At 52.1% G+C, this 15975-nt stretch overlaps 1 protein-coding gene across 1 annotated transcript in view; it reads left to right on the forward strand.

Annotated features, from left to right (window-relative positions):
• Positions 1–15257, forward strand: part of ncor1 (nuclear receptor corepressor 1) — a 258729-nt gene extending 243472 nt beyond the window's left edge. Inside the window, exons 45-47 of the mRNA XM_070857984.1 lie at positions 6063–6083; positions 11222–11440; positions 13030–15257. Of these exons, the coding sequence (XP_070714085.1) occupies positions 6063–6083; positions 11222–11440; positions 13030–13214 (425 nt within the window). The 3' untranslated portion in view covers positions 13215–15257. The remainder of the gene's footprint in view (positions 1–6062; positions 6084–11221; positions 11441–13029) is intronic.
• Positions 15258–15975: the final 718 nt, after the last annotated feature.

Consider the following 15975-nt stretch of genomic DNA (forward strand, 5'->3'; position numbering starts at 1 on the left):
CAATACTAACTCACGGGAACACTGATCAATCAATACTGACTCACAGGAACACTGATCGATCGGTCAATACTGACTCACGGGAACACTGATCGATCAATACTGACTCACGGAAACACTGATCGATCGATCAATACTAACTCACGGGAACACTGATTGATCAATACTGACTCACGGGAACACTGATCGATCAATACTGACTTACGGGAACACTGATCGATCAATACTGACTTACGGGAACACTGATCGATCGATCAATACTAACTCATGGGAACACTGATTGATCAATACTGACTCACGGGAACACTGATCGATCAATACTAACTCACGGGAACACTGATCAATCAATACTGACTCACAGGAACACTGATCGATCGGTCAATACTGACTCACGGGAACATTGATCGATCAATACTGACACACGGGAACATTGATCGATCAATACTGACTCACGGGAACACTCATCGATTGAACAATTCTGACTCACGGAAACACTGATCGATCAATACTGACTCACGGGAACACTGATCGATCGATCAATACTGACTCACGGGAACACTGATCGATGGATCAATACTGACGGGAACACTGATCGATCAATACTCACTCACGGGAACACTGATCGATCGATCAATACTGACTCACGGGAACACTGATCGATGGATCAATACTGACGGGAACACTGATCGATGGATCAATACTGACAGGAACACTGATCGATCAATACTCACTCACAGGAACACTGATCAATCGATCAATACTGACTCACGGGAACACTGATCGATCAATAATAACTCATAGGAACACTGATCGATCGATCAAAACTGACTCACGGGAACACTGATCGATCAATACTGACTCACGGGAACACTGATCGATCGATCAATACTGACTCACGGAAACACTGATCGAGCAATACTGACTCACGGGAACACTGATCGATCGATCAATACTGACTCACGGAAACACTGATCGATCAATACTGATTCACGGAAACACTGATCGATCGATCAATACTGACTCACGGGAACACTGACCGATCGATCAATACTGACTCACGGGAACACTGATCGATCAATACTGACTCACGGGAACACTGATCGATCGAACATTACTGACTCACGGGAACACTGATTGATCAATACTGACTCACGGGAATACTGATCGATCAATACTGACTCACGGGAACACTGATTGATCGATCAATACTGACTCACGGGAACACTGATCGATCAATACTGACTCACGGGAACACTGATCGATCAATACTGACTCACGGGAACACTGATCGATCGATCAATACTGTCTCACGGGAACACTGATCGATCAATACTCACTCACGGGAACACTGATCGATCGATCAATACTGACTCACGGGAACACTGATCGATCAATACTAACTCACGGGAACACTGATCGATCAATACTGACTTACGGGAACACTGATCGATCGATCAATACTGACTCACGGGAACACTGATTGATCAATACTGACTCACGGGAACACTGATCGATCAATACTGACTCACGGGAACACTGATCGATCAATACTGACTTACGGGAACACTGATCGATCAATACTGACTTACGGGAACACTGATCGATCGATCAATACTAACTCATGGGAACACTGATTGATCAATACTGACTCACGGGAACACTGATCGATCAATACTAACTCACGGGAACACTGATCAATCAATACTGACTCACAGGAACACTGATCGATCGGTCAATACTGACTCACGGGAACACTGATCGATCAATACTGACTCACGGAAACACTGATCGATCGATCAATACTAACTCACGGGAACACTGATTGATCAATACTGACTCACGGGAACACTGATCGATCAATACTAACTCACGGGAACACTGACCGATCAATACTGACTCACGGAAACACTGATCGATCGATCAATACTGACTCACGGGAACACTGATCAATCAATACTAACTCACGGGAACACTGATCGATCGATCAATACTGACTCACGGGAACACTGATCGATCGATCAAAACTGACTCACGGGAACACTGATCGATCAATACTGACTCACGGGAACACTGATCGATCGATCAATACTGACTCACGGAAACACTGATCGAGCAATACTGACTCACGGGAACACTGATCGATCGATCGATACTGACTCACGGAAACACTGATCGATCAATACTGATTCACGGAAACACTGATCGATCGATCAATACTGACTCACGGGAACACTGACCGATCGATCAATACTGACTCACGGGAACACTGATCGATCAATACTCACTCACGGGAACACTGATCAATCGATCAATACTGACTCACGGGAACACTGATCGATCAATACTAACTCACGGGAACACTGATCGATCAATACTGACTTACGGGAACACTGATCGATCGATCAATACTGACTCACGGGAACACTGATCGATCAATACTGACTTACGGGAACACTGATCGATCGATCAATACTAACTCACGGGAACACTGATCGATCAATACTGACTCACGGGAACACTGATCGATCGGTCAATACTGACTCACGGGAACACTGATCGATCAATACTGACTCACGGGAACACTGATCGATCAATACTGACTCACGGAAACACTGATCAATCAATACTGACTCACGGGAACATTGACCGATCAATACTGACTCACGGAAACACTGATCGATCGATCAATACTGATTCGCGGTAACACTGTTCGATCGATCAATACTGACTCACGGGAACACTGATCGATCGATCAATACTGACTCACGGGAACACTGATCGATCGATCAATACTGACTCACGGGAACACTGATCGATCGATCAATACTGACTCACGGGAACACTGATCGATCGATCAATACTGACTCACGGAAACACTGATCGATCGATCAATACTGACTCACGGGAACACTGATCGATCGATCAATACTGACTCACGGAAACACTGATCAATCAATACTGACTCACGGGAACACTGATCAATCAATACTGACTCACGGGAACACTGATCGATCAATACTGACTCACGGAAACACTGATCGAACATTACTGACTCACGGGAACACTGATCGATCAATACTGACTCACGGGAACACTGACCGATCGATCAATACTGACTCACGGGAACACTGACCGATCGATCAATACTGACTCACGGGAACACTGACCGATCGATCAATACTGACTCAGGGGAACACTGATCGACCAATACTGACTCAGGAAACACTGATCGATCAATACTGACTCACGGAAACACTGATCGATCGATCAATACTGACTCGCGGAAACACTGATCGATCAATACTGACTCACAGGAACACTGATCGATCAATACTGACTCACGGGAACACTGATCGATCAATACTGACTCACGGAAACACTGATCGAACATTACTGACTCACGGGAACACTGATTGATCAATACTGACTCACGGGAACACTGATCAATCGATCAATACTGACTCACAGGAACACTGATTGATCAATACTGACTCACGGGAACACTGATCAATCGATCAATACTGACTCACAGGAACACTGATTGATCAATATTGACTCACGGGAGCACTGATCAATCGATCGATACTAACTCACAGGAACACTGATCGATCGATCAATACTGACTCACAGGAACACTGATCGATCGATACTGACTCACGGGAACACTCATCGATCGATCAATACTGACTCACGGGAACACTGATCGATCAATACTGACTCACGGGAACACTGATCGATCAATACTGATTCACGGGAACACTGATCGATCGAACATTACTGACTCACGGGAACACTGATCAATCGATCAATACTGACTCACAGGAACACTGATTGATCAATACTGACTCACGGGAGCACTGATCAATCGATCGATACTAACTCACAGGAACACTGATCGATCGATCAATACTAACTCACGGGAACACTCATCGATCGATCAATACTGACTCACGGGAACACTGATCGATCAATACTGACTCACGGGAACACTGATCGATCAATACTGATTCACGGGAACACTGATCGATCAATACTGACTCACGGGAACACTGATCGATCAATACTGACTCACGGGAGCACTGATCGATCGAACATTACTGACTCACAGGAACACTGATCAATACTGACTCACGGGAACACTGATCGATCGATCAATACTGACTCACTGGAACACTGATTGATCAATACTGACTCACGGGAGCACTGATCAATCGATCGATACTGACTCACAGGAACACTGATCGATCAATACTGATTCACGGGAACACTCATCGATCGATCAATACTGACTCACGGGAACACTGATCGATAAATACTGACTCACGGGAACACTGATCGATCAATACTGACTCACGGGAACACTGATCGATCAATACTGACTCACGGGAACACTGATCGATCGAACATTACTGACTCACGGGAACACTGATCGATCAATACTCACTCACGGAAACACTGATCAATCGATCAATACTGACTCACAGGAACACTCATCGATCGATCAATACTGACTCACGGGAACACTCATCGATCGATCAATACTGACTCACGGAAACACTGATCGATCAATACTGACTCACGGGAACACTGATCGATCAATCAATACTGACTCACGGAAACACTGATCGATCAATACTGACTCACGGGAACACTGATCGATCGATCAGTACTGACTCACGGGAACACTGATCGATGGATCAATACTGACGGGAACACTGATCGATCAATACTGACGGGAACACTGATCGATGGATCAATACTGACGGGAACACTGATCGATGGATCAATACTGACGGGAACACTGATCGATTGATCAATACTGACGGGAACACTGATCGATCAATACTCACGGGAACACTGATCGATCAATCAATACTAACTCACGGGAACACTGATCGATCAATACTGACTCACAGGAACACTCATCGATCGATCAATACTGACTCACAGGAACACTCATCGATCGATCAATACTGACTCACGGGAACACTCATCGATCAATACTGACTCACGGGAACACTCATCGATCAATACTGACTCACGGGAACACTGATCGATCAATCAATACTGACGGGAACACTGATCGATCAATACTGACGGGAACACTGATCGATGGATCAATACTGACGTGAACACTGATCGATGGATCAATACTGACGGGAACACTGATCGATCAATACTGACGGGAACACTGATCGATGGATCAATACTGACGGGAACACTGATCGATGGATCAATACTGACGGGAACACTGATCGATGGATCAATACTCACGGGAACACTGATCGATCAATACTCACGGGAACACTGATCGATCAATCAATACTAACTCACGGGAACACTGATCGATCAATACTGACTCACGGGAACACTGATCGATCGATCAATACTGACTCACGGGAACACTGATCGATCAATACTGACTCACGGGAACACTGATCGATCAATACTGACTCACGGGAACACTGATCGATCGATCAATACTGACTCATGGGAACACTGATCGATCAATACTGACTCACGGGAACATCGATCGAACATTACTGACTCTCGGGAACACTGATTGATCAATACTGACTCACGGGAACACTGATCGATCAATACTGACTCACGGGAACACTGATCGATCGATCAATACTGACTCACGGGAACACTGATCGATCGATCAATACTGACTCACGGGAACACTGATTGATCAATACTGACTCACGGGAACACTGATCGATCAATACTAACTCACGGGAACACTGATCGATCGATCAGTACTGACTCACGGGAACACTGATCGATCAATACTGACTCACGGGAACATTGATCGATCGAACATTACTGACTCACGGGAACACTGATTGATCAATACTGACTCACGAGAACACTGATCGATCAATACGTGTGTCTGGTGCGTGTGTGTCTGTGTAATCTGCCTCCTTTGCTCTTTAATGCGCTGTGAGAATGTACGGATTTTATACATAGTTGGATTAAAACATTGTGCGTGCATCTTGTAAAATAAAAAATAATTATAAAAAGTTCAGCTGCTAAACCCAGTTATCTTTCTTTCGCCCCAGGTGTGGTTTCGTACAAAAAAGGTGCGTCATCTTATTTAACAATCGAGCTACAATTTTCAGATAAACCTGATCATACCTGTACTTGCTAAACTAGTTTCACAGCAAGGTCGAGGGATGATTGATGCGTGGCGTAACGCATCGTTCGATCGTGTGAAACCGCTTACCACCTTTTACCTTGTGAGCTTTCCCAAGGGAGGAACAACACGGACACAGGTTGCTCATGAGTTCTCATTGACCCCATGAAAGGGGAATAAAATGTTACTGGGGTGGGGGGAGCAGGGATCTGTCTGTGGGGTAGGAGTCTGTGGGACGAGGTGAGAGCTTGTTCTGTCTGGTCCTGGACTGAAGCCACATGATGGTGATGCTAATGTCACTCAAGGCTTATTTTTTTCTGCTGTAGCCGTCTGGCCTCGCCGCAGACACTGTCTGCCGTCTGGCCTCGCCGCAGACACCGTCTGGCGGCCCTCCTTTGCCGTTGTACCTGTGCTCGATTCTGTTTTACCCTGACTGTGATGCTGACTTAATGCAGAACAAGAGCAGCTAATCCCGTCAGCATGTGGAGTGGGCGTGCAGCTTGCTGTGCAATATAACCTGCAAACATTAATAGTCTCGCCTTTCAAACTAATCAAAACGTGTCTTTGACGGGTGTATTTGCGCATCACAGATTTCCTGGTGAGGTGTTGGGATGTAAACCGTGGGTCGGGTTGTGTTAGAAACTGGTTACTGTCAGATTGTTTCCTTCCTGTTGGGAAGATCCATTTGGTGTACTGGGGAATAATGTGGCTGCTGTCTGTGATTGAGGGACAGCACACAACAGATAATCACGTCACACAGCAGTGTCTGCAGATTCTTAGTCTTAAGGACTGCATTCAGCCAGTGGAATGTAGAGGTCGTTCCTCGTACCATGCGAGCCCCTTCACGAACTATGTAAACGCTGAGCCTTTGGCTCCCACCGGAATTGTCGAGTTAAAAGCATAGGTTGGAAGGTTGGAGCCGACGTGGTGATAAAAGGACCCTACTCTGATTGGCAGGATATGGCAAGCGGTGTACCCCAGGGGTCTTGCTGAGGCCTTGGTAGTTAGCAACAACTTAGATGAAGGAACAAAAGCTGTATATGCAAGTTTACAAAAGCAAAGACACAGTAAGTAATGCGGATGGGAGCAAGAAGGGACATTGATTGATAAAGTGAGTGGCAAAGCTGCAGCAAATGCAGTTCAGTGTGACATGTGGGGCCATCCACTTAGATCCAAGAAAGACAAACTAAATGGTGAGTAACTAGGAACTGTGGAGGAATAAAGATTGAAGTGTCCAAGTTCACAAATCATTAAAAGCTGTGCACAGGTACACAAAGCAATCAAAAGGTTCATGGAACGTTGACCTTTATCTCAAGCGGGCTGGAGCACAGAGGAGGAAGTGAGACCTGAGATGTAGAGAGCTCTGCTCAAACCCTATCTGAGCCCGGGGTTTAGATCTGGGCACACTGCACTTTGCAGGATGCTGCCTTCATGAATTCTGCCTCACCAGTACTTTAACCGGGATAGAATACAGACTTGAAAAGCAGGCAAGTTATGTTAAACTTGTCTAGAAACTTGGTTAGACCACACTTGGAGTACTGGGAACAGTCTGGTCTCCATATTATAAAAAGGATATGGAGGCACTGGAGAATTTACAAAAAAGATTTACTAGGATACCAGAACTGAGAGGTTATAACCATCAGGAAAGATTGAACAGGCTTTGGAATTATTTTCTCTAGAAAAGAGATGATTGAGGGGTAGCCTGATAGAGAGAGGTCTTTAAGGTTATGAAAAGGTTTAATAGGGTCAGTGTAGATGTTCCCACTTGTGGGGAGATCAGAACTCGGGGCCATCAATATCAGACAGTCACTAATAAATCCAGTCGGGAATTCGGGAGAAACTTCTTTACCCAGAGAGGGGTGAGAATGTGGAACTCGCTGCCACAGGGAGGGGTTGAGGTGAATAGTATCGATGTATTTAAGGGGAGGCTGGATAAACACATGGGGGAGAAAGGAATAGAAGGATATGGTGATGGGGGGAGATGGAGAGGGTGGGAGGGGGCTGGTGTGGAGCATAAACCACGGCACGGAGCGGGGGGGGGGCCGGACACTCGGCACGGAGCGGGGGGGCCGGACACTCGGCACCGAGCGGGGGGGCTGGACACTCGGCACGGAGCGGGGGGGCCGGACACTGGGCACGGAGCGGTGGGGCCGGACACTGGGCACGGAGCGGGGGGGCCGGACACTCGGCACGGAGCGGGGGGGCCGGACACTCGGCACCGAGCAAGGGGGGCCGGACACTCGGCACCGAGCGGGGGGGCCAGACACTCGGCACCGAGCGGGGGGGCCGGACACTGGGCACCGAGCGGGGGGGCCGGACACTCGGCACCGAGCGGGGGGGCCGGACACTCGGCACCGAGCAAGGGGGGCCGGACATTCGGCACCGAGCGGGGGGGCCGGACACTGGGCACCGAGCGGGGGGGCCGGACACTCGGCACCGAGCAAGGGGGGCCGGACACTCGGCACCGAGCGGGGGGGCCGGACATTCGGCACCGAGCGGGGGGGCCGGACACTCGGCACCGAGCAAGGGGGGCCGGACACTGGGCACCGAGCGGGGGGGCCGGACACTGGGCACCGAGCGGGGGGGGCCGGACACTCGGCACCGAGCGGGGGGGCCGGACATTCGGCACGGAGCGGGGGGGCCGGACACTGGGCATCGAGCGGGGGGGCCGGACATTCGGCACCGAGCAAGGGGGGCCGGACATTCGGCACGGAGCGGGGGGGCCGGACACTGGGCATCGAGCGGGGGGGGGCCGGACACTCGGCACCGAGCAAGGGGGGCCGGACATTCGGCACGGAGCGGGGGGGCCGGACACTGGGCATCGAGCGGGGGGGGCCGGACACTCGGCACCGAGCAAGGGGGGCCGGACATTCGGCACGGAGCGGGGGGGCCGGACACTGGGCACCGAGCGGTGGGGCCGGACACTGGGCACCGAGCGGTGGGGCCGGACACTGGGCACCGAGCGGGGGGGCCGGACACTCGGCACCGAGCGGGGGGGCCGGACACTCGGCACCGAGCAAGGGGGGCCGGACACTCGGCACCGAGCGGGGGGGCCGGACATTCGGCACCGAGCGGGGGGGCCGGACACTCGGCACCGAGCAAGGGGGGCCGGACATTCGGCACCGAGCAAGGGGGGCCGGACACTGGGCACCGAGCGGTGGGGCCGGACATTCGGCACCGAGCAAGGGGGGCCGGACATTCGGCACCGAGCAAGGGGGGCCGGACACTGGGCACCGAGCGGGGGGGCCGGACACTGGGCACCGAGCGGTGGGGCCGGACACTCGGCACCGAGCGGGGGGGCCGGACATTCGGCACGGAGCGGGGGGGCCGGACACTGGGCATCGAGCGGGGGGGGTCGGACATTCGGCACCGAGCAAGGGGGGTCGGACATTCGGCACGGAGCGGGGGGGCCGGACACTGGGCATCGAGCGGGGGGGGCCGGACACTCGGCACCGAGCAAGGGGGGCCGGACATTCGGCACGGAGCGGGGGGGCCGGACACTGGGCATCGAGCGGGGGGGGCCGGACACTCGGCACCGAGCAAGGGGGGCCGGACATTCGGCACGGAGCGGGGGGGCCGGACACTGGGCACCGAGCGGTGGGGCCGGACACTGGGCACCGAGCGGTGGGGCCGGACACTGGGCACCGAGCGGGGGGGGCCGGACACTCGGCACCGAGCAAGGGGGGCCGGACACTGGGCACCGAGCGGGGGGGGCCGGACACTCGGCACCGAGCAAGGGGGGCCGGACACTGGGCACCGAGCGGGGGGGCCGGACACTCGGCACTGAGCAAGGGGGGCCGGACACTGGGCACCGAGCGGGAGGGCCGGACACTGGGCATCGAGCGGGGGGGGCCGGACACTGGGCACCAAGCGGTGGGGCCGGACACTGGGCACCGAGCGGGGGGGCCGGACACTCGGCACCGAGCAAGGGGGGCCGGACACTGGGCACCGAGCGGGGGGGGCCGGACACTCGGCACCGAGCAAGGGGGGCCGGACACTGGGCTCCGAGCGGGGGGGCCGGACACTCGGCACTGAGCAAGGGGGGCCGGACACTGGGCACCGAGCGGGAGGGCCGGACACTGGGCATCGAGCGGGGGGGGCCGGACACTGGGCACCAAGCGGTGGGGCCGGACACTGGGCACCGAGCGGTGGGGCCGGACACTGGGCACCGAGCGGGGGGGGGGGCCGGACACTGGGCACCGAGCGGTGGGGCCGGACACTGGGCACCGAGCGGTGGGGCCGGACACTGGGCACCGAGCGGTGAGGCCGGACACTGGGCACCAAGCGGTGGGGCCGGACACTGGGCACCGAGCGGTGGGGCCGGACACTGGGCACCGAGCGGGGGGGGCCGGACACTGGGCACCGAGCGGGGGGGGGGACCGGACACTGGGCACCGAGCGGTGGGGCCGGACACTGGGCACCGAGCGGGAGGGCCGGACACTGGGCACCGAGCGGGGGGGGGGGGAACCGGACACTGGGCACCGAGCGGTGAGGCCGGACACTGGGCACCGAGCGGTGAGGCCGGACACTGGGCACCGAGCGGTGAGGCCGGTCACTGGGCACCGAGCGGTGAGGCCGGTCACTGGGCACCGAGCGGTGGGGCCCAGTGGCCTGTTCCTGGGCTGTACACTCGCGGTAATTCTGTGTAAATGCCGGTAGTTGTGTTGCACCGGAGGAGGTTCTGGCATTTCTTGGGGGGAGTTAAAATGATCAGACTCCAGAAAATCTGTGATGTTTAAACATTCTATTTATTTATTCCAAGTGTATATAAAATTGTTAACTATAAACAGCCTTTGGTGTCAGAACCACTGGGAATGGTCTGGATATGAAGCAAACTTCCTTTGCTGAATATTTTAGCTTCATGGTTTTGCTTTTTTAACCTGTGTGAAGGAAGTAAAGTCATCGCGCATCTGTTCATTGCTGCTGCCATTGTCTGGTTTGCTGGTTGCAGCTGGCCAAACAAATGCTGACTTCGTTTTCCCATTCTCTCTCTGCCTGCCTGTGCCTCTCTTTCCCCCCCCCCCCCCCATAACCACTCTCCTTCCCCCTACCTCTTCCCCCCAATTATTTCCTCCCATCTCCCAGGCGGAGTCAGTTCTCGGAGTCATTCCTTTGCAGATCCAGCCAGTAACCTCGGCCTTGAGGACATTATCAGGAAAGCATTAATGGGGAAATACGACGACAAAGGAGAAGACCAAGTGGTTCTACCCCATCCTGTGAGTGCGACGCAGAGCAACATGAGCACAGCCATCCCTGTGTCTGGCGATGCTCGGAGTGAGGAGGCCAATCCATCACCTCCGTCAGGTTAGTGTGATGGAGTGAGGGAGCACCGTGTAACGCGCTGTCCCATGACTCAACGCTGTCTGACAGTGTTGGTGCTACCAATAGGGTGGGTGCTGCACTGGAGGCATACAGGGCTTTACACACCACATCTGGAGTGGGTGGGTCGAGGTGAGCACTCGAACCCATTCTTTCCAGTTTAATCTGGAGTTGATTCTAGAATCTTCATCCTGTTTTAGATTCACTTGTGCTGTATTCTCTGCTTCAAGCCACCAGTTGACTTCCAGCATCCTAATCAATTATTGATGTATTGATTTAGGGTCAGTGCCTTGATCAATTCTACCCCCTAAAGTTTGTCAACATTTCTGTACAGGTAAAACTTAGCAAGCGTGCAGTCCAGTAGCCGAATTATTCTAGGACTGAACTCTCAACCAGAGGTCAGGAGTTCAAATCCCACCAAAGCGTGCCAATTTGTGGGTTGGCAACAGTCACATGGCCACGGAAGGTGCCGGATTGTTGGCAAGATCCTTCCGAGAGGTCCCTCACCCTCCACCAGCTCAGGCCTCCATGACTCCAGTCCCAACCCTCCGCCAGTGTCCCTCACATCCAACAAGTTTAACAAAACACTGCTGTCAGCAAGAAATCAGGGGACTAGTTAAATACTAGTTAAATGGTAACTTATTGAAACTTGAACGTGAAATCTGTAAGGGAATGACGATAACTTGCAATTCAAAAGCGATTTACTGTCATTCAGTGTGTGATTCTGGTGATAACGTGGAACTGTATCTCCCTCGAAGACCAAAGTAAACAGACCCTCAGATCTAATATAGTTTAATGGTTTGTTAAAGAATTGGTTACCAGAACGCAATGCCTAGGACAAAAATAGGTCCTTGGTTGGGCCTTTTCAGTTTAATTCAGTATTTGGAGCTGGGAGCGTCTGAGTGGGGCCACAGCGGCCTGTTGGATGCCTCAGTACTGTCTCTGGGGGAGATGGACAGTTGTCTGCACATCGCCATGTATTTGTTTTCTCCACATTCCCTGGCCATTGGGTTTCTGATGCCTTCTCCTCCCTTGCCCAGCTACACGGCATTTCCCTTGTCTGTTCAGCTCATCACCAGCAATGGTGCCTCCTCTCCCTTATCCATAGACTGCTATTTAGGAAGAGGATCAGCTGCTGACACGCAGCTGTATTTCTTTCTCCTCCACGTATCTCAACCCAAGAGTCATTTACGTGCCAGTCCGATATCGAGTCTTGTTTGAGTCACAGCTTCCTCCTGCTGGACACTGGGAGGCTGAAGCCATTGTTTTCAGTGCCTATCATAAACTCGACCTGTTTACCACAGATTCCAACCCCTTCTTTCAGGCTGAACAAAACTATGTGCAGTCTTGCCCTGAGCAGAGCCTCGCACCCCAGACCTGTCTGGCTCAGTTTTGCATTTGTTTGTTATTTCTTTGTGAATCACTTCGGGTCACGTCGTACGTTGAAGATGCTTTTTTGGAGCAAGTCGTTATTGTGTGGCAGTCACCTTCTGTTAGTTTATGAACAGCACAACTTAAAAAATACCTTAGCAAGTAAAGAATGTGAATTAACTGCCTCCTATCTTGTTGCACAGGCTCAACTGCGTTCCCTTATAACCCGCTGACGATGCGCATGATGAGCGTCGCTCCAACATCCATCGCCTGCGCACCACCAACCATGGGCCAAGCCAGTTCACATCCACCAGCCAGGACGTGGGAACGAGAGCCTGCTCCCTTACTCTCCTCCCAGTACGAGACACTATCGGACAGTGATGACTGAATGCAGTGCCCTGGCTGGGATTTTAGTAGTTGTATCAGGCCTGCAGACCACAGACAAGAGACTCTCCCCGAGAGCCCAGGTCACCGAACGATGAAGTAAAGGAGGGTTTGTTCACACAGGCAAATGCAAAGCAGTGTCCAGTCCTCAGCTGAGCAGATACCGGTTGAAGAAGCAATGGCGATCAGAGGCTCGTTTGGAGTTCACAATGAAAGACATTTTCTGCTCTCCATTTATTTGTTTAAAAAAACAAAAAAAACTGTGTTTAAATCATTCTCGTGTAATATAGAGTTCTTTCCCATTGTATCATGCTACCAATCTTACATTTTAAAGGATGCTGAAATGGTGAATTGACTGCTGCAAATGCAGGATTTCCCACCAGAGGTGAGCCCAAGGGGCTGGTGTTCCATATTCATTGTAAATTAAGTTGCATTTTATCTTTATTTAGCAGCACTGCTAAGATATTAATGCATGGATATATTATGGTTCATTGTAAAACAGAAGAATTGAAGGGAGTGTGTAACCTGGTGTGGGGCTCAGGATGCACAATACTCGCCCAAAGGCCACATCTTTTACCTCCAGCTGGTGATGTTCCCCTCAATACTTCCCCCAAACAAAATACGGTTTTAAAGTCTGAGAAATGTAAGCAGGTCTTAATGATGCTTCCGGAAGTTAACCATTTGCTTCTCTTGCGGGAAGCGGGAGAAGGGCTGTCAAATTCCTGAGGCGGTTTAATGGTTGGAAGGAAGGTGGATATTCAACGTAGTCACTGGTATGCTGCTGCAATGCAGCCTGCGGGAGTCTCTGGACACTGGCGGCCTGCGGGAGTCTCTGGGCACTGGCGGCCTGCGGGAGTCTCTGGGCACTGGCGGCCTGCGGGAGTCTCTGGACACTGGCGGCCTGCGGGAGTCTCTGGACACTGGCGGCCTGCGGGAGTCTCTGGACACTAGCGGCCTGCGGGAGTCTCTGGACACTGGCGGCCTGCGGGAGTCTCTGGACACTGGCGGCCTGCGGGAGTCTCTGGACACAGTCTGTGTCTGCGGGAGTCTCTGGACACAATCTGTGTCTGCGGGAGTCTCTGGACACTGGCGGCCTGCGGGAGTCTCTGGACACTGGCGGTCTGCGGGAGTCTCTGGACACTGGCGGCCTGCGGGAGTCTCTGGACACTGGCGGTCTGCGGGAGTCTCTGGACACTGGCGGCCTGCGGGAGTCTCTGGACACTGGCGGCCTGCGGGAGTCTCTGGACACTGGCGGCCTGCGGGAGTCTCTGGACACTGGCGGCCTGCGGGAGTCTCTGGACACTGGCGGCCTGCGGGAGTCTCTGGACACAGTCTGTGTCTGTGGGAGTCTGTGTCTGTGGGCTCCTGTTGCCATTGCTCACAGCTCTGGCAGAGTTCCCCGTTGGTGAGCATGCAACTGGCTTCTCAGAACATTGCGGGGGGTTTTTTTAAACACACGAGTGTCGATTCCCAGCACTTTGGGAATGTGTTCCACAAAGCTGCAGAACTCCATGGGAATGTCACCACAGATGGTCCAGTAAAATCTCAATTGAAGAGTTGTGAAGGATCCTAGACTTTGCATAACCAGTTCCAAACATCACTGCGATCGCTGGCCTGGCTACAGACTCTGGTCTTAGTGGAGCCAACTCTCGAACTTTGGCTTTAACCCTTTGAGTGCCAGATGTGTTTTGCAACTTTTGAAATGCATGTTTTTTTTCTCTCCCAGAAGATATCCTGTAAATTCTTTTAATGCTGAATGTTACACAGTAGAAGTTGAGGCAGCTCCACAAATAATTGCTTGGACTGGAATCACATTGTCACATTATTTCCTGTGTTCAGGACGACAGCACTCAAAACACGACACCTGACTTGGGTAGAATTCTTATTTTAAGGTTGCACTGTGTGTGTTGTAACTGCTGTCTCCCTTCCTGCCCATCAGCCACTCCAGGCTAACCTTTAAATAGCTCGCCATTCCAGAACTAGACCACATTCATGTAAATGTTTATTGACCTAAAATAAAGATGGCATCTGATTTCAGTCTTTTAAATGGATTCCTTTTACTGTTCATTTCAGAATGAGGTGCCTGAATTTTGTAAATGTTTCACATTCAACTGCAAACAGACAGCACAGGAACTAACGCCATCCCAGAGAGTGATCTGCACCCGGTCTCGGAGTGACCCGCACCCGGTCTCGGAGTGACCCGCACCCGGTCTCAGAGTAACCCGGTCCCGAGTGGCCCGCACCCGGTCTCGGAGTGGCCCGCACCCGGTCTCGGAGTGGCCCGCACCCGGTCCCGGAGTGACCCGCACCCGGTCTCAGAGTAACCTGGTCCCGAGTGACCCGCACCCGGTCTCGGAGTGGCCCGCACCCGGTCTCGGAGTGACCCGCACCCGGTCTCGGAGTGGCCCGCACCCGGTCTCGGAGTGACCCGCACCCGGTCTCGGAGTGACCCGCACCCGATCTCAGAGTGGAAGTCCGTATAAATAACATACATAGATACTCTCTTAATTTCCATGATGGTTAGCTCCTCAAAAAATTCAACTAGGTTCATTCGACATGACTTACCTTCACAAATCCATGCTGGCTCTTTTATCCAGGAGCTCAGTCACTCTGTCCCTGACAACTGACATTAGACGAATAGGCCGATAATTTCCTCCTTTATCTCTCGTACCATTTTAAAATCATGGACTGACATTGGCAATTCTCCAATCCAAGGGGATAATTCCTCAATCGAGAGTTTTGGAAAATTATGACTGACTATAATT

The sequence above is a fragment of the Pristiophorus japonicus genome, chromosome 16 (assembly GCF_044704955.1).
Source record: "Pristiophorus japonicus isolate sPriJap1 chromosome 16, sPriJap1.hap1, whole genome shotgun sequence".
NCBI classification, from domain to species: domain Eukaryota; kingdom Metazoa; phylum Chordata; class Chondrichthyes; family Pristiophoridae; genus Pristiophorus; species Pristiophorus japonicus.